Source organism: Heteronotia binoei, chromosome 17 (genome assembly GCF_032191835.1).
Source record: "Heteronotia binoei isolate CCM8104 ecotype False Entrance Well chromosome 17, APGP_CSIRO_Hbin_v1, whole genome shotgun sequence".
NCBI classification, from domain to species: Eukaryota; Metazoa; Chordata; class Lepidosauria; order Squamata; family Gekkonidae; genus Heteronotia; species Heteronotia binoei.
Window position 1 is genome coordinate 27,526,622 of NC_083239.1, and position 20,090 is coordinate 27,546,711.

General features: G+C 42.6%; 1 protein-coding gene across 1 annotated transcript in view; it reads right to left on the reverse strand.

Annotated features, from left to right (window-relative positions):
- MATN1 (matrilin 1) overlaps positions 1-19,602 on the reverse strand; it is a 36,147-nt gene extending 16,545 nt beyond the window's left edge. The window contains exons 1-3 of the mRNA XM_060258376.1: positions 19,440-19,602; positions 14,053-14,399; positions 636-858 (exon numbers count right to left, since the gene is read on the reverse strand). Coding sequence (XP_060114359.1) covers positions 636-858; positions 14,053-14,399; positions 19,440-19,527 — 658 coding nt within the window. The 5' untranslated portion in view covers positions 19,528-19,602. The remainder of the gene's footprint in view (positions 1-635; positions 859-14,052; positions 14,400-19,439) is intronic.
- Positions 19,603-20,090: the final 488 nt, after the last annotated feature.

Below are 20,090 nucleotides of genomic sequence, written 5' to 3' on the forward strand. Positions count from 1 at the left end.
ACAATGATAGTCAAATAAATAGCCAATAATATCAGTGAATATCATCTAAATTTTCCAGGGAAGTGTTTGGTGTCTGTGACATCAAGCAAACCAAGCTGTATATTTCAAAAGAATGTACTATGTGGATTTAGGACTGAGCTGAAATGGTGCATTTCATGAGAAACTATTGCTTCCTTACTCCGTATTTGGTGACCCTGTGAAACAGGTCCTTAGAGTGAGGGCAGGAAGTAATGACCACAACCTGATTTGGCTTCATGGTGTTATCACACATGGCCAAACCTGATGGGAGGGGTGCATTCTGACATGAAATTATCCCACTTCCTATTCTTCATGGTGCTTAGAAAGAGGAAATACTTTTTAAAAACTGTACTGCAACAATTGCTAAGGGAGCAAAGATGAGTATAATCGGGTGAAAAGGTTTATGACTCTATGATTCTTCTGGAGGGCATTTCACACTGGAAATATGTTGTCATGAAATTCCACCTCAGCCCTACGTGGATTCCCTGCATGCTTCATAGTTCCTTCTGTTCCTACATGTATATCCTTTAGTTCTGTGTTTCGTGCATCCAGCACAGAGATCTCTTTCCATCTTGATTCCATCTTTTATTTCCTTTGGAAACATCTGGAGGACTTACCACAGAATGCTTCTTGAAACTTTTTGGTCAGCTTCTCAATGACGCTGTAGCTCTCCACGTAGTCCACGTGCTCATCCAGGGGCTCGCTGGCAATCTGCCGCAGGGTGTGCATGTCCACGCGGCCCACACCAATGGCAAAAATTTCAATCCCAAGAGCTCTTGCCCTGGCTGATACATCCTTCACACCATCCTGTGGTCGCCCATCTGTTACTATAATAGCTACCTAAGGAGAGAGGAAACACTCAATGAACTACACTAGGTGTCTCTCTCTAGCTCAATAGGAGAGCACGTGATTTGTACATAAAATGTCCCAGATTCAGTTAGTCAGGCCAGTCATTTGACCGACCAACAGTTTACTAAGGTATTTGGGTGGTCCCTAAATGGGTTTTGGAGAAACCCATTGCAAACATACAGCAAGCTTTGTGAGGGCTTAGTAGGAACCAAATAGACTTAGCTCACATATGATTGCCATTCTTCACCTCTAAACATGGTAAGCTTGGGAACCAAATGCATTTGGAACAAAATTCACAGCATCTCTGCTCCAGATAGGCAGGGAGGACAGTTTGCTTAGGATATCCCCTATCCTTCCTCATGACCCTATTACTGCCGTTGTAGAAGTCTGTTGGAGGAAGTGAAGTTTCCTATTGGCTCTGAGTTTGACAGGAAGTTTAAACACATGTGTGCAAATATTACACCAAAGCTACACAGCCAAACAAACGCAATTCTCAGGGGGCTCATACTGCCGAGAGCAACTTAAGGTGTATTCCAGGGTTTGTGCACATCATGGTGCTCATAGAGAAATAAGCTCGCTTCATAAATGTTGACATCTCTGACTTTCCCTATTTGTCCATTTGGGGGGTGGGGAATCACAAAAAGATGGCATGTGCTTCAGTTTCTGAATTAATCGTTATTATCTCTGCCACCTATAATAGAAGCCACAATATACACAGATTTCTGTTGAGGGGGAAAAGACCTCCTAGCTCAACCTAGAATGCCCTAGGCATAATGTCATGCATTTTAAGGTTTCCCAGGGGCCAGCCCTGGAATTTGTTTTCAATACTACCCCCAACTCCTTATGTAGATGCTGAATGGATTTCGCTTCCCACTGCACAACTAGTTTATCCATCCTCCCCACATACGTAGAATGCAAGCTTACAGGATTTGTATTTATTGATTTTTTAAAAAAAAACATTTATTATCTGCTTTTCTACCATGTGGCTCTCGAGGAGGTATACAATGTAAATAAAAAAGTTATAAAAATACATACAAGACCACAATTTAAAATCACAGTTAGGACTGCCAATAAATTTAAAAAAATTAACTTAGTGCCAGCAGGGGGCAGGAGGTCTTTGAAGATTTCTGTTTGCTGATACATGGTACTGAGAGATGGATGGTAGGCTTGCTAGCCTCCAAGTGGGGCCTGGAGATCTCCAACTTTTACAACTGATCTCCAGCTGGCAAAGATCAGCTCCCCTGGAGAAAATGGCTGCTGCTCTGAAGGGTGGACTCCATGGCATTGGACCATACTGAGGCCCCTCCCCTCCCCAAACCCTGTCCTCTCCCAGCTCCACCCTTAAAGTCTCCAGGTATTTTCCAACACAGACCTGGCAACCCTAAGAGTGGGTACTAGGTAAACAGGGTTGCCAACCTCCTGGTGGAACCTGGAGAGCTTCTGGGATTACAACTGATCATTGGATCAGCAAGATAATTTCCCCTTGAGAAAACAGCTGCTTTTTGGGGGGAGGAGTGGACTCCATGGCATTATAGCCTGCTGAGGTCCTTCCCCTTTCCAAACCCCAACCTCCCCAGGCATCACCCCCAAATCTACAGGAATTTCCCAACTCAGAGTTGGCAACCCAACTAGTTAAATTAACATCTGAGCTTGGAACTGTGTGTTCTGAGACAGCCAAAGTGAGTGCTTGTCCCAAATGGGGCTACTAAATTCCATTCCAGTTTTACAGTGTTCAGGACAGATACCAAGTTACAAGCAAACAAACTTGTAAAGGAACAGAGGAATGGGTGCCAAACAATTCAGTCAAGCCAAAGAACTCATTTAACTTCTTGTGTCAAATTCTCCATTCTCCCTTTATCAAATGGAAAAAATCAATACGGAAAAACATCCTCTGATAAAACACTTTGTTCAAAGGGCCTTCCTTCAAATACTGTGCTGTGATGTGTCCTGTATTTTTCTTGGCCTCCCTGAAATAAGGAGCTCCAAGCCAGGCTTCTAATTTGAAATGTAGATATCTGTCCTGAATTATGGCTTTCCACCACTTTTTTTTTCCCTGCTTGAGTTTTGGAAATGGGCTATGAGGGCCAAACCGGATCTGAACTTTGAGTTCACAAACATACACCCATGCCTATGGGCAAATGACAAGCTTTTCTTGTCTATTGACAACTGGTGTGGGGATTGCACTAGAAGTCTCATAGGCTGGACCCTGAACATGCACACCATCACTCTGATGTCTCAGTGGTCAGTCATAAAAATCCCCATTTTGAATTTCCCCTTCACGACCCACCTCCATGGGGCTCCAAGAACTGGATTTAACAGGTATTCAAGTCGACAAAGCTGTCATACAGTGAGTCAGGACACTGGTCCAGCATACTCAGTATTCTGTACTCTGATAAGTGGGGTTTCATGCAGAGAAAGCATTTTTCTAACACTGACACCCCTTTCTCCTACAAAAAAGCCCGGCAAGAACTTATTTGCATATTAGGCCACACCCCTAGATGCCACCATTGTTTCACACAAAGCTTTTTGAAGGAGAAAGCCCAGTAGGAACTCATTTGCATATTAGGCCACACCCACTGATGCCAAGCCAGCCAGAACTGCGTTCCTGTGCGTTCCTGCTCAAAAAAAGAAAAAGAAGAAAAAAGCCCTGCTGACATCCATTAAGCAGAGAAGGCAAGGGTTGAATTTTGGATCTTTTGCATACAAAGCATGTGCCACACCTCCTTCCCCAAACTCCCCGTCTCTTCTCAGATTCTCATTTCACCTCCCCAAAGGCATATTTAAAAGGAGAAATGCAATGGCTGTAGGGGATTTACTTCTGTAGTCAACAGTTTGCTCTTGAAAACCGCTGAAATCTCTTGTATTGCAATGCTTTTTTTTTGCCAGAAGAGAGAGCCATTTATTTAACAAGTTTGGTAAGAGAACTACCCAAAGGAATGGCTTTCCTTGAATTTAGGGTTTTTTTAAATGTACATTCAGAACTTTACCAATCACGATCCAACCTGAACCACACCCCATTTGAAAACAAAGCAAATGTTTCTAAATCTGGGAAGAATTATTTCTGACATTCAGGGGTGATCTAAAGTCTGCTGATCAGAGAGTTCCAGCATCTCCTTGTCTGAACATTTCCCCTTATAATGAGCACACTAGGGCAGCAAGGAAAGAGTATAGATGAAGCTACCTTCTGTCTGACCCTTAGTCCATTATGGTCAGTATTGTCTAGTCAAACTGGCAGTAGCTGTCCAAGGTCTTAGGCAGAGGTCTTTCACGTCATCTACTACCTGGTACTTCTAACTGGAGATGCCGATGATTGAACCGAGGACCTTCTGTATGCAAAACAGATGCTCTGCCACTGAGCCACAGCCCCTCCCAATGTATATGTGCATGATGAGGACATTGTCTAGCCAGAATCGTTCCCACTACATACAAATGATATTTTTGTTTCCACCTATAATTCCATAATCTCAGTATCCTGCAGAGGGCTCTTTGATTCTATGTAAGCATGGGTCCTTCATGCTGTCATCTGAACTGTGTTTATGCTAAGCAAGTTAGGGGAGAAGTTTCACTTGTACTTGCTGGAAACAAGATAAGGCAAGTTGGGAAATGTAGAGGTAGAAGCTACGTCTTCACTTTCATCTCCCCTACCCCTGAAAATAGTCCACAAAGTTTGTTTTGGAGATTAGATGAAAAGAGGTAAGATTATGGCTTCCCCACCACCACCTCTGATAGGTCATGTGGGCCTGCTTGACCAGCAGGGGACAGAAGCAAAGGTTTTGTTTGCAGATGCTGGTGGAACAGATTGTGAGTTGGGTTGAAGTACACAGGCTATAGTTTCTCTTTCTGCTATGTAGGTAAGCATGGCCAGCAATCCTGCATACCCTGACAGAGATAGAAGACAGAAGTTAATTTCTAGATGTTGAGATCTCAATCTGGAACCAAGGGAGAAAGTTGATTTCTTAATATCCTAAGGCAAGCTATTCAGCATTGCATACCTGGTTTTTATTGTACAGATGAGCAGGTTGCTATGGCAGTAACTTGGCTGTGAATATGCTGTGTGAGTTTGGGGTGTTTCTGTCAATCAGACAGTGCCTCCTAAGCCAGCATCATAGCACTGCGGGCCCATGGTTTGTTGTCCACTTTGCTTACACACCTCAACCATGGACCCATGGCTGGGTTGTTGCTGTTTTTTTCAAATTCCCACTATGCATTCACAGACACAAACAAGCGCACACAGTCCTGGCCAGTTGTATGGGGGCAGTGAAATGCATGTTGGAGTTGTGTTTGAGAGGGGAAGGATGCACCAGAAATGAAGTGGAACAATCATACTACTCATACTACCCTAGTCCGGCATCGGAGTCAAGGCTAAATTCTGGTTCCCCCCCCCCATACCGATAACATCACTGAGTCACATGGGGGGCACCCAATTTGGCCAGCACCCTAGGCAATTGCCTTGTTTGCCTAGTGGCAGGGCTGGCCCTGTGCTCATGCATTTCCATGGCACACCGGGGCGATCAGAGAGCCAGAAACCCACCATGGAAGCACTTTGCCAGGGAAGCCACTGGGTTTTCCTGTGGCTCTTTAATCCTTGCGGGGGGTCATTTTAGCACCAGGTAGGGACAAGTGGGGCATGGAAGCCGGATGTGCATGTGTGATTGCACCCATTTAATCTGGAGGGGAGGGTTGGTTATGTCAGTCCAAACTGCTCATGAGACTGCACCCTTAGACTAGTGCAAATCAGCACTTTCTACCTGGTTTCTGTTGTAAAGATTAATACTAATCCATAAGAACATAAGAGAAGCCATGTTGGATCAGGCCAACGGCCCATCAAGTCCAACACTCTGTGTCACACAGTGGCAAAAAATGTTATATACACACATACACTGTGGCTAATAGCCACTGATGGACCTGTGCTCCATTACACTGTGGCTAATAGCCACTGATGGACCTGTGCTCCATATTTTTATCTAAACCCCTCTTGAAGGTGGCTATACTTGTGGCCGCCACCACCTCCTGTGGCAGTGAATTCCACATGTTAATCACCCTTTGGGTGAAGAAGTACTTCCTTTTATCCGTCCAAATGCAAGTAGGTGTCTAAAATCAAGATTTGTTTCATGTAATTGATGAAGATAGAATTACCCCCAAATTTGACCTCAAGTGAGATCTGAAATGAATTTTGCATTTGTACTTGGGGTAAAACACTGGACAAATAGTGTGCAACACCAACTGTTTTGACAAATAGGCAGAAGTTCTCAGTAGCATTTCAGGCATACCCATGAACCATTACTGGATCAGGAGCCAGCTCATGTAACATTTCTATGAAGCATTATTGTTTCTCATTCAGGTAAGAGGCTTTGCCGGAGGTGGGGGGGGAGTTGACAAAACCTATTCACTTTGTTCCTTATTAACACTTAGATTTAAAACTGAATATTTATTGAATACAAATGGGGTCTGATCAAAAAGGGAAAGAGACCACAGCAAAACATAATTTTGCATGATTTCCCTCACACACAAACTCTCATTTCCTTCACCCTCTAGCAACTTGCTTGACTCCTCTATTCAGTTCCATGAAACTGTATTTGCTTTGGAGGTACCTCAGGTGCCTCTCCCCTTAAAAGTATATTCCCATGATGCAATAAAATTGGCAGCAAAGTATGCATGCTCACTAGCATTTCCTTAAGCAGCTTGTCTCCATAATTAAAGTGCAACAGAATCCTGAGAAATTCCAATAGGAAAAGATAAATTATTCAGCAGCTGGGAAAAGGGGACCAGCAATGGAATTATTTAGGATTTGAAAAGGACAAAAATCCAATTCACTTATCTTACCGATCAATTGCGCTACCTTGGGGAGGAATTACATGTCACACACAGTTCTATGAATCCGTTATTAAACAGATCACAGTTACTACATCTTAGGGCAGTGAGACACTTGGGAGGTGGAGACATGGGGGAGGTGGCCAGCCAGTGTTCCCTTTAAGCTGAGTTAGTGTGAGCTGGCTTACAGTTTTTTTAGCCTCCAGCTCACACCTTTTTGTCTTAGCTCAGAAAAAATGACCCCAGAGCAAACTAATTTATGCAGTAGCTCACAACTTTAATGCCAGGAGCTCACAAAGTAGAATTTTTGCTCACAAGACTCCACAGCTTCGAGGGAACATTGGTGCCCACTGGTAACATCACTTCCAGGAAAACCTAGAAGTGATGGCATAACTCTCTAGGAATTGCCAGAAAACTTATGGTAAAACTAGAGTTTCCAGTGATTCCTAGAGAGGACTGGCATCATTTAAAAGTTTCTCTAAAAACCCAACAGCCATTAAAAAAAATCTGCTGCAAATCTAAGCAGCAGTGGGACATGACTGCTAGAGGCAGGCAGGCATGCTAGGATTATAATTGAGCAAAGGAACATCAATAAGCTTGATACCTTTTATTTTATGACCTGCTTCTTTCTTTCATAAATACTCATGGAAATGAAGAGATGTGCCTGCAGCATGCTCCCCTTCTCCAAGAGTCACTGTTATCTAGACTAGTTCCATTGAAGCACATAGACAAAGCCCTATGGGGCAGTAGACTGACTATTCTGTGGACCAAACTACATGTTCTAAAGTACAGAAGTCTTTCATGGGGACTGGTAGGCATACTCTACATGTTCCCTATGGAAACTCCATTTGAAAGCACTGTGGAGGCCTGAATTGCTCCAGGACTATGGCATGTGGAAAGGAAGGGCTCCACTCTCCCTACACCACCATTCTCCTGAGTCAAAATATTGCAGGAGTATGTTGTTTGACCTCCAGGGGGGGAAGGGGTGGCTCCACAAGAAGAGGCAGACTCTCAGACAGCAGGCGGCAGATTCTGTGACATCATTTCCTTGCTAAGCTGCCTCCTCTCCCAAACTTCATCTTCCCCAAACACACACACACAAAAAAAATCTCCAGGAATTCCCCAAGGCAAGGCAAAACTACTTTCCTCAGAGAAACTAATTTGTGAAGTCTGGAGATTAGTTATAAGTCTAGAAGATGGCAACCTTACATGGGAATTCCCCACTGGGAACTTGATTCTGGGGTAAGTACAGTCCAAATATGTATCAGGACCAGAGCACGCAAGGAGAGATTGCTTAAGCTTTCCTCACTGCACTGTTTTCCCAGCCTGAATTGGCCCTGGGGAGCCACTATTTACATCACTGGGAAAATGTACATGTAGCCATTAGTACATGGAAGTCCCCCCCCCCTTGGGCAAAGAGCAGATCTCTGGGGTTGTTTCAAGATTGTACGAAGGTGCATATGAAGACTTAAGCCCCTGATTCAAATTGGACCTGCACACACCTGGGACTTAAGTTCTCAGGCCATGTCTGATCAAGAGTTCTCAAGGAGACCCTAAGGTCACTTGCAACATGTGTATCGACCCTAAGAACAGTGAATTCCCAGGGAGAAGTATAAGAAAATAGGGACAATTGACATGTGTGTGAATAAGAGGATACCACATTCCTCTTCTCCAAAGCCATGCTGACAAAACTGCATATTGTCCCTCCATAAAATTATATTACATTGAGCCTATCCAGGATGGAATATAACTAGCCATATCACAGTGAAACGTAAACTCAACTTGTTTTCAAAGTGACCGGATGCCAGCTGCATTGTATCTATCTGTTTACTTGTGAATAAAGGCCTCCACAGTACACAAAGTATCTTTTAGCAAACCTTCAGAGATTGAACAGTATCTTTATTTCTATATGTTTTCTTAGGCCAAAAAAAGAGAAAGAATCTATCTGGAAATCTTTGTCTTGCATGTTCAGCAGTCCACTCCAAGAACCTAGGGGGGAAAACCTGGAGTGTATTTATGATGTTCCAAATAAGGAATCTACCCCAACCTGTTCTCTGTTTCATCAGAATGCTGCCAACTCATCACTGAGCTCTACAACTCAAAGCTATGAACAAGAACAAGAAGAACCTGGAATCACCCAAGATAAATATGACAATATGTAGGGCATCAAATATATAGGCTGTAAAACCAAAAAGCTAATTTTATTCCATTAGTGTAAAAAAAATGACCCCTGTTATTATATTAGATTAAGACGTGGCCACAGTCAGAGACATGATGAGCACAGTTCCAGCATAATTTATAAATCAGCTTCATGTTGGTTTGGCTTTTATTAGGGAGGGAGAGGAGAGACAGGTTGATGAGGAGCTATACGTAATTACACACATTTCTCCTATGGAATTTTAGCCCTATCTCTCAGTACAATTTTGAGCAGAGTTACACCCTTTCCAGTCTAAACACCCTTCTAGTCTAAACATATACTGAGTGAAATGGACCAATAGTCTAGCTTGATATAAGACCATATCATGAGGCAGGGCCATAGTTTAGTGGAAGACCACATATTTTGCATACAGAAAAGCCAAGCTTCTAACCTTGGTATCTTTCATTAAATGATCTCAGGTAGCAAGGCTGTAGATCCTTCTCTGTCCAAGATCCTGGCAAGCCGGAGCTTGTCAGAGTAGACCATACTCAGAGCTATATACAGAAGGATATACAAAAGCCCTGGGTGTTTAAGTATCACTGCAAAGAGGAAGTGTTGCAGGAAAAGATCAGGTAATAAATCAGAAGAAAAATGCAACTCCTTTGTGCAAGCAATCATCTCATCCATCTCTCTACCAAACCAGTTCAGTCAATTCTGTCAATTTTAAAATTTGCCACAATTTATAGATCCAAAATTTGATAATCAGTCTTTTAGTATTGTTCCAGCTTTTAGCTCTCCATATTTTAGCAGTGAGGAAGAATACTTCTGTAGATAAATGGAATATTATCTAATAGGAGACACAACAGAAGAATTTTGGGGTGTCCTTATAATTTTATATTCTACCATAGCTTGGATTTCTCCTGTAGGGGCATATAATGTAATACCAAAGCTGAAAATACACATGGAAATTACTGTTTCAGATCATTTCCATGATGTTTTGGAACGGTGTTAGGAATTGGGGATTCTTAATGAAATGAAACTACCTTCACTGATGAAATTCATGTTTTCAGCTTTGGGTGTTGTTAATGGACTACAGCATGTACTCATGTTCTTCCTTGATTCTACTGATTTCTTAAGCAATGGTATTTTTCTAGGGCTGCCAAGCCCCTGGTCTGGGCGGGGAATCTCCCACCTGGGAGGTTCCCAACCCACCGGCCCACATTGCTGCTACATCGTGCTGGCCCTACATCACTGACACGATGACATCACCTGGAAGTGATGTCATCAAAATGGCGGCGCCCATGTGGGGCTGCCTTAGGCATTTCTGGGGAAACTCTATGGTTTTCCAGGATGCTCTAGCCAATTGGGAGGGGAAACTATGGTACAATAGGTACCATAGAGTTTTAACCTCCCAAATGGCTAGAGTGGCCAGGAAAACCATAGAGTTTCCCCAGAAATGCCTAGAGTGGCCCATGTGGGCATCACCATTTTTATGATGTCACTTCCAGGTAATGTCATTTCATTGTGCACATTGCACATGCGCAAATGTCCCCCACTGGGGCTTGAAGAGGACTTGGAAACCCTATATTTCTCCCTTTCAATTGGATCCTTGCAAGGGACGAGCACCGAATGCTTCAACCAATAACTTGGAGACAAGCCACAGAAAGCTGCAGTTCTCTTTCCCTCCCTCCTTTGTGGGGGAGGATCCATTTTGTTCTCTTATGGATGAACAAATAGAGTTGGGAAGGATGTACTAAAACTAATGACAAGAAAGTCATTAGGGAACAATAGGAGGTGCCTGAAGGATAACTGCATATAATGGGAGCTATAAATGTCCTTTTACATGCAGTGGCTCCATGGAAATACACTATAGCAAACAAAAGTTGCATCAAAAATGTGGAACAGATTTAAAGCGGCCTGACCTGGGCCTGGAATGACAGTCCCCACAGTGGAATGACAGTCCTTAGGAGTAGCATAAGTCTTCTGAGAATGGAATGACAACCTCTAGAGCACTGATCCAGTCACAGGAGCTGTCATTTCAAACCCATAGCATTTTTCTGCGCCCAGGGACTGTCACTCTACTTCCAAGGGTTCATCATTCCACTCTGGAGGTTGTCATTCCAGGCCCAGGGCAGATTTCTTATATTCCAGTCCACATTTTCTTTGCGATTTTTGTGTGCTGTAATGAATTTCAGTGGAGCCTGTGAAGTCAATTGGTACTCCTGGCTCCCATTATAACCAACAGGTCTTTGTTCCCAATAGGTATTCTTGTCATTTGGTTTAGTACAGACCAACAGAAAGAGATAAGGGGTTGTTTGCAAAGGAAAACATTTTTACTTTGTGAAAGGCAAATAACAGGTCACAACAAGGAAGGATTGCAAATGCAGAATTTTCAGTGGAAAGCTAAGAAATTTTTATTGTCAGCCAGTCACTATTAGAGCAGGAAAATGCAGACAATGTGTGTGAGAGTGTGTTTGTTTAAATGCTATGAACAGCTAGAGCTCTCTTCCTTTGTTGCTGCTTGGCTACCATTTTAGGAATCAGTGGAGAGAATTTAGCCTGTGCCGAGAGACATCTACTTTGGGGTCTGTAAAACTGACCATCTTGGTTCAGTTCACTTAAAACTTGAGGGTCTTAAGATTAGAAGACAAGTATGTTCTTGTGAAAATTTGGTACCATTATCTTTATAAACAGCTGCTCCAGACTCAAACTCTGAAACTGCATGGACTTGAAACCCAAACCAGTAATGCCCTACCCAGAAATAAGCAATCATGGTAGAACCCACCCATCCCTGCCCAGCCTGGATCCAAAATGTTTCTAAGTGCATCACCCTAATTTCTACTAATACTTTTCTTCCAAAGCTCTTTATCACTGAACAAAAACACCAGATATGTCTACATGTGCTTTTTCCCCTATCAACATTTCTAACAGACATACTGGTCAGTACTAAATATTCTATTTAGTCTATGTGTAATTAGGTGTCATTGGTGGATGACTTTATAAAAATTCTCCTTCATACTAGTACAAATGGTAATTTGTATTAGGCATGAGTGTATGGTTTACAGGAAACCCTCTTGGATTATAATTTATATAAATTAAACTATCAAAAGTTGTCAATTCTATAAGAAATGGATGAAAAAATATTTCCGGAAATAAAACTACATGATTAGAAATACTGAAACTGTTTCACAGCAACCTATTTCTTTAATAGTTTAAAGTAATAGAATCCATAGGCATTTGATATTATATCCAGGAACCTGGCTATTTATGAAACTAGTCCATGTGGTCATTATCTTAAAATCTATATTATAAAGAAATTACTACAATTACTAAAGTAAGAGAAATCTAGAGACTAAGATCAGACACATCCTCAATAGTCTTCATATGTCTGTGACCACTTCAATTAATGGGTTAGAATACAACAAATGTTCTCTTTTAATTACTTTAGGACTTTGCAAGAACCTAGTCATATAAGTTAATTAAGTTCAACTACTTTCTTGTTCTATAATATACCATTAATTTTGATCTTTATTCATCCATTTATATATAGTTTTATATTGTTTATATTACAATCTCACAATATTAAAAATGTGCTATGTATACTGAAACACTGCAAAGCTTTAAACAGTTCCCATTCAATTCTGTCAAAAGCCTTCTTGACAACAATAGATCATAAACTAGATTCTTCTTTGTACACTGTTTTTGATAACTGAATTTGCTCACCTTATGCTATCAACATTTTATAAAACTAATTGTGGTCATGATAAATATATTGATCCATTGCAAAGTTTTTTTAAAACAAATCGCGAATTTCTTTAGGATTTAGATTATCAGATGTGTACAGATTTTTATAGAATACAATAAAGACAGTAGTAACACATTAGTTAACATCTTTGTAATGGATGGAAATAAAATGATGGAATAACTTGATGTATTGTTTTTAGCATGTGTAATGAGGCAACAATTTATCTACCTTATTACTTTTTCCAAATTATAATTGCTTAGCAAAGTATATTGTCTTGCAGGTTTCCTTGACATTTATTAAGTGGCTCTTGCACATTTCCACTCCTCTACAGAAGGAAACTTCTATGATCTGCCAGTGGGAATTAGAAATGCTGTTGAAAAGTTTCACTTTGGTCAGTGCCTGATTCAAAAACACTCTTTTTTATAGAGAGTAATAGTACCAAAAACCCTACTAGTCACATCTCTTTCTTTCTTATATATTCTCAATATAATTTTGGACTCCTTACATTCTTGGGCAACTTCCTACACAGGCAGAATTGAGATCCTACTGTGATTCTGGATATATCACAGTCCATGCTATCAGGGACTTAATCATCCTTGAGGAAAAGCTTCATGAACTCCTGGACACTTTCATGTGCTCCATTTGTTGATCTTTTCCTTCTCCCCACCTCTTCTAAGAAGTCTACCAGGCAGGCATGAAAGCAGTTGTTATTGCCCCCAGCAACTGGTATTCAGTGGTATTCAGTGGTAAACTGCCTCAGAATATGGAAGTTCAGTTAAGCTATTATGTTTGAATACCCATTAATTTATCTATCATTTATGAATTAGTCTACCCCCCCTCCCATTGATGCCCTGGTCTACACATATAGCAGAATGGGTGCATCAGGGGAGAAAGATTCTAGATTTCACATTTTGCACTAGTTTTCTTTGGACAGGGAGTTACTGATGTAGGTGAACTCTGAAAAATATAATTCCTCTCACTCACCCACTCTCCTGAAGTTGTACAGCCCATTCTGTACATCAGTATTCTGCCATGCATTATCACTCATAGTGGCTCAGCAAAAGAGCATCACTTTGCATGAAGAAAGTTCCAGGTTAAAAGGACTGGGAAGAAGGTGAGGTGATGAAACCCTGAGGTACTACAGGCAATCAGAGTAGATAATATTGACTTTGGTTCGGTAACAGGCAGCTTCATGTACCACCCCATTCCATGTCATGTGTAGACCAGGTCAAAGTTAATTAATGGTTAGTGGTCATCACAACCACATCCTATGCTGGTAAATTTTATAAATGTGCTGTGTGAAGAATAACTTTCTTTTGTGCAGTATCTACTGCACATCAATTTAATTAGGTGACTCCAAGTTCTAGCATTATAGAAGAAGGGGAGGGGGAGTTTTGCATTTCTTATCTGCACATGAAACTTATATTTTGCAATGCACATAAAGCAAAAAGGAAGGAGGGTGGAATGAAGGTTCCTCATGGGATTTTCATACCTTGTTAACTCCTGGTGATCTCACTCTTGCACCTTCTACCTCACTGAATCCTCTGTTGATGACAAACTGGATAGCTAGGCCTGTCATGGTTCCAGTGGAAAGGGGCTCAATCCTCCGTACTGCTTGCAGCAAGGAAGCTTTAGTACGGTGAGTCTTGAGGGAAAACTCATTCTTGACTGCACTGGCATAATTAATGACACCGACCCGAGTAGCGTTTGGTCCAACATCAAGTGACTCTATGACCTGGGACAAGAAGACCTTGACTTGCTCAAATTCACTGGGCCGCACACTCCGGGAACTGTCTATGATGAAAACCAAATCTGTGGGTCTTGTCCGACACTGTGCACCTGTAAGAAGAAAAAGAAAGAGCAACAGCTACTGGTTGCCAACTTTTCAAAATCTACAAGAGGGAGATTTACAGTCCTTTCCCGCCAGATTTTCAAAGAATCCATAATTCAACTATTTGATCCACAAAGCAAACAAGACCACCACCACCCTTCAAAAAGCTCAGGTATCTAGTTTAATTTGTATGTTCATTCAGATCATGAAATTTACCAGCCCTGGAGATGGTTGGCACTGAAACCATGAAGCTGCCTTATAATTAGCCAGACTATTGGTCCATCAAAGTCAGTATTGTCGAATCTGACTGTCAGTAGCTTTGCATGGTCTTTCACATCACATACTACCTGATGCTTTTAACTGCTAAGGATTGAACCTGGAGATGCCTAGGATTGAGCCTGGGACCTTCTACATGCAAGCTGAAGCTCTGCCAGAGACTGGTCCTCAGGGCTTTTTTTGTAGCATGAACTCCTTTGCATATTAGGTCACACCCCCTGATGTAGCCAATCTTCCTGGAGTTTACAGTAGGCCCTATACTAAGAGCCCTGTAAGCTCTTGGAGGATTGGCTACATCAGGGGTGTGTGGCCTAATATGCAAAGGAGTTCCTGCTACAAAATTAGCTCTGCTGGTCCACACCTTCATTATACTTCTTGCTGTGTCCTGGCATATGAGAAGGCAGGCAGAATATTCCTTTCCCTTTTGTGACACTAAAGGAGGAATTTGTTTATGTTATTTCTGTATAAATTAACTTATAGCAAAGTTTAAAGGGCCATGAGAGTCTAGCACAGGTTCATTCCTTCCTGCCTTCACTCTCACGATCTGCCTAAATCCACAGAATCTGCATTCCTGACAGATGGGTATCTAAGCCTCTGCTTTAAAAGCTCCGAAGAAGGAGAGCCCACTACCTCCTGAGAAAGCCTGTTCCACTAAGGAACCGCTCTAACTGTCAAGATGACATGAGAGTACACTGGCGCTAGATGATCCGCGCCACTTGGTCAAATCTTAGAATAAAAAGAAAGAGGACAGATCTGCTCTTACTTCCTCTCAAGCGTGACAAAAAAAAAATCCCCTTTGTATGAGATCCCTACTAAAAGCGCTCATCTGCAGCCCTGGCTACTCAGAGCAGAGTGCCAGAAATTTGCTTTGCTTTGCACAAAGTTAAAGGAGCCGTCTCTTGAAGATCACAGCACCACATTTTTGCTGCCTCTAAAATCTTACAAAACGCTCTCAGTAATGGAGCCAATGGGCAAAAGGCACCACTTCTCTTAGACAATGACAATTGAGGGGGGGGGGGTTAATGGTGATGAACAATATTTATTTATTTGGGGGGAGAGAATAAACTATAAAGGCTGTCCCTCCTTTATGGAGCACACAGACCCAAGTTTAGTTTTATGTTGATCTGGGGGGGGGGGGCGTGATAAAGGTTAATATGCATGCTCTATTCATTCTTCCCCTCCCCCTTAATTAACTAAAGTTCTTTTTTTAAAGCCAATCAGAGAGGCAAGAAGAGCATTTTAGCACCTTGTTTATTGGGCACCTTATTGGTTTTCTGCAGAGAGTTGTGCTGAGAGATGCTGAGCCCCACAAACATCCACGCACCCCCAAACATCCATCATACGGCAGCTAGGATTAAGCTGAATGTTGCCCAGCACCAAGGAAATGCCCTCCCCCTGCCACCTTCCCCCCCCCCACAAGCTGTACATGCAGGACTTTTTTTTTTTTTTAGCAGCCCACACAGGAATGCAGAGGAACACAGTTCCGGCTGGCTTGGCATCAGGGGCTCCTGCTGGGTTTTTTCCACAAAAAAAGCCCCGTGTGAAACAATGGTAAGGCCAGGAGGGGTGGCCTAATATGCAAATGAGTTCATGCTGGACTTTTTCTACAAAAAAGCCGTGTGTGGAACAATGGTGGTGCCAGGAGGTATGGCCTAATATGCAAATGAGTTCATGCTGGGCTTTTTCTACCAAAAAAGCCATGTGCTATTGTAAAGCCTGCCTTATCCAAACTGCAAAGTTACTTAGTTAAAGGAAATATTTGTAGAAGTACCATCAGCCTCACTGTGACCTGGATAGCTCAGGCTAGCCTGATCTCATCATATTTCAGAAGCTAAGCAGGGTCAGCCCTGGTTAATACTTGAAGGAGAGATCACCAAAGAAGCCTGGGTTTGTTACACAGAGGCAGGCAATAGCAAACTGTCTCTGTTAATCTCTTTCCTTGAAAACTCTATGGGGCCACCAAAAGTTAGCTGTGACTTGATGGCACTTTCCACCGCCACAATAAACTGAACACCAGGCTTTACAAAATGTGCATCCCTCATGCAAACTTTGAAAATATCCAGTGCTGCTTTTCCCTCTATCTTTTCAGTTTTATGATACATGCACCAGCACACAAGAAAGAAGCATTCAGACCACAAACAAGGAAGAGTAGCAGAGGAACTAGAACTGGCCGATCTCAAGACAAGATCAGAAGCTTTGTGTCAGTTTCAATTCCCTTTTCCCACCCCACTAAAATTTCAAACCTTTCATCATGTGTATGTGTATTGTCATCAAATCACAGCCCACTTATGGTGGCCTCAAAAGGTTTTCAAGGCAAGAAACCAACAGAGGTGGTTTGCCATTCTGTCCCTTGGCATAGCAACCCTGGAATTCCTTGGTGGTCTCCCATCCAGATCCTAACCAGGTTCAACCCTACTTAACTTCCAAAATCTGACAAGATTAACCTAGCCTGGAACTTCCAGTACAAAGTTTAAAAGTTCCTTTTTTATACCTAGTGCAGGTTTGGGGGGATCACATTGTATGAGAGGCAGAGGTATGGGAGGGAACTACTGTTATCAGGTCATTGTCAATGACGTCACTGTTACTGTCCAATAAACACTCAAGACTCATCCAAACAGTTGTCACTTTCAGTTACAGTGGCACCAATAACTGTCATTTGCCAATAATAAAACCCTGAGAATTTGGTATCTAAAAACCAGATTTGCTTCCTTTGAAATAAATGCCTAATAAGTGGATTTAGCTGCACTGTGGAAGAATAATTTGGAAACAGCCTTACCAGTAAGCACACAGAGCAGCCTGCATACCTGGCAGAGGGACAATCTATTCCAGCCTATCCTAGAAACCTATACCAGATATAATAATGTTGGACTATCAACAAAGAGGAAATCTAGGATGATAGCAATGAATAGAATGGAAGCCTAAGGACTGTAGCACAAGAGGAATTGTTATGCTCAATGCATTATGCTTCTAGCATCAGAGGAGACACACGCACCCAGCCCCAAATATGGATGGAGAGCTATTTATCTCCATCAAAGTTCTGTAGGAACAGGAGTAAAGAAATAAAATTATACGGAGTGACAAGCATAACCAATAGGAGGAAATTCCAGGTTTCAGGGTGTGGGATGGAGATTCTCTTATGCATGATCCTGACTATGGGCCTGATGTAGCAGGTTACACACCGGTAAGAAGTGTCACTCACAGTCATCCAGCTGTATAGGATGCTCACTAAAGTGTTATGCTAGTATGCAAGAGCAGAACAGTAGTTTTCCTGTCTCAGTAATAAGTCTAAAGAGCAAATCAGCTCATTCATTTGCATTTCCTTTCCCAGGTTTGATTCATTCATTAACTTCATTTACACCTCTCTTTTCTCCTCCATGAGGATACACAGTGGCTTACAACATTCTCCCTGTATCCATTTTATCCTCGCAACAACCCTGTGGGCTGAGAGTGTGCGAGTGGCCCAAGGTCACCCTGCAAAGCTTCCATGGCAGAGCAGAGATTCAAACTTGGCTCTCCCTGAACCTAGTATGACACTGTAATCATTACACCACACTGTCTCTCTGCTGTTCAGACTGCTACACGAAAACAGGTCATGAGCCTCCTGCTGCAGTAAGTTCGACATATTATTAGCTGTTCTTCAAAACACAGTTTGTTGCCTTCCCTGTTAATTTTCTTACCATGCTTACAAACAATTTGCTTTGAATATAGATGCTGTCTCAGAAAGTAGACATTTATAGCTACAAACTTACTGTGGGGCGGAATGGCTATTCCACTGGGAGCTGGTTGATACCAGCAGGCTCCTAAATCGGAGACTATGAGAGAGATTCCAGACAGGTCTACTCAGAAGTAATTCCCATTTTATTCTGTGGGGCTTATTCCTAGGAAAGCATTCTTAGGGTGGCAGCAAAAGCACCAATGGACTTCAAGAAGGTGATTCTATCAGGACTTTATTAACAGCTCGATGCTATGTGTATTTGCATCGAATGTAGCCCCACCAAATCCAGTGGGATAGGATCTGGCTGCCCAGTGAAAAATCTGTCAAGGGAATTCTTGCATACAGCTTGAGTAAATTTATCATGTTTAAGCTACAGCAGATGCTAACCTCTTTAACAGGATTATTCCCCAGCTAGGAAAACTGCAAGCTAAGCTCTCAGCTTTTAAAAAACAGAGTAAATATTTTTTAGCCAAAGTGGATGACTCATCTCGACAACGATGTTATTCTATGGAGGCACCTGACTGACTCCAAACCCAAACCTGGAAAGAGATTAGTCGAGAGCCAAGTCTCTCGTCTGAGGATGATGAATCAAGCAGGATATATGAGAGCATCAGGCTGCGCTTGTAAGATGTAGGGGAAAGTTACCTCAGAACACCACTGCTGTTCTAAAGGACAGAAGAAAGCAGAACCAAGAGCCATACAAATTATGTAATCTTTTAGTGGGGATTCCCCCCCCACAGAACTCTTAGACTTTTCTGGGCTTTAATTCCCTCTGTGCCTCCATTAGAGTTGCCAAATCCAGGAGATTTAGGATTCCTGCCTAGAGATTTGGGGATGGAGCCTGGAGAGAACAGGGACTTCAGTGGGTACAATCCCACCCTCCAAAGCATCCATTTCATCCAGGGGGACTGATCTCAGTAATCTGGAGAGCAGCTGTAATTCCAGGTGGTCCCCAGGTCCCACCCGGAGGCTGGCACCCCTAGCCCCCATACCCTCTGCCTGGTGACCAAAAGGAACAATCAGGAGTTGCCATGGAAGGCATCCACCCCAAGCTTACCTCTTGGCTGAGGAGGGACCCCAGTAACTCCCTGCTCCTGACATAGGAGCAGCACTAAGAACAGGATGCCCGAAATAATCAATGTCATGGTTGCTCTGATGGAAGCAGAGAGTGGACTGGCAGGCTCTGGCCTTGGCCCGGAGGTATTAACGGGCCACTCCTCAAAACAGGCAAGAAGCCAACCTATAACACGTGTGTATTACAGGGTGTGGAGGGGGGGGGGTGGAGATTGAATGGAAGTGTGGAAGGATGGATATTGACAAGGGAAAGTCCCCTGGCCCTTCCCATCGCCTGGATTTGGCCACAACAGCTTCATTGCTGGACTAGGAAGTGGGGAAGCAGTAAAAAAAAAAAAAAAGCAACCAGCAACGGCCTGGAATGCAGGGAATTCAAGCCCTGAACACTGAAGGCAGTCAAATCCAGCTAGAAGAAAAAAGGAGGTTTATCTGCCAATCACCGGCTTTAATCTGGCCTGGGGTCTGCCACAGTAAGTGAACGGTCTCTGGCATGCTGGGCCAAAAAAGTCTTTTCTGCCTCGGAGACCCAAAGGGACCGGGACAGGATGGGGTTGGATGGGTTTTCACAAATAACAGCATGGACCTATGAAATGTCAGATGCTGGCACTGGGGAACAGCAGTTTTCTTATGTATG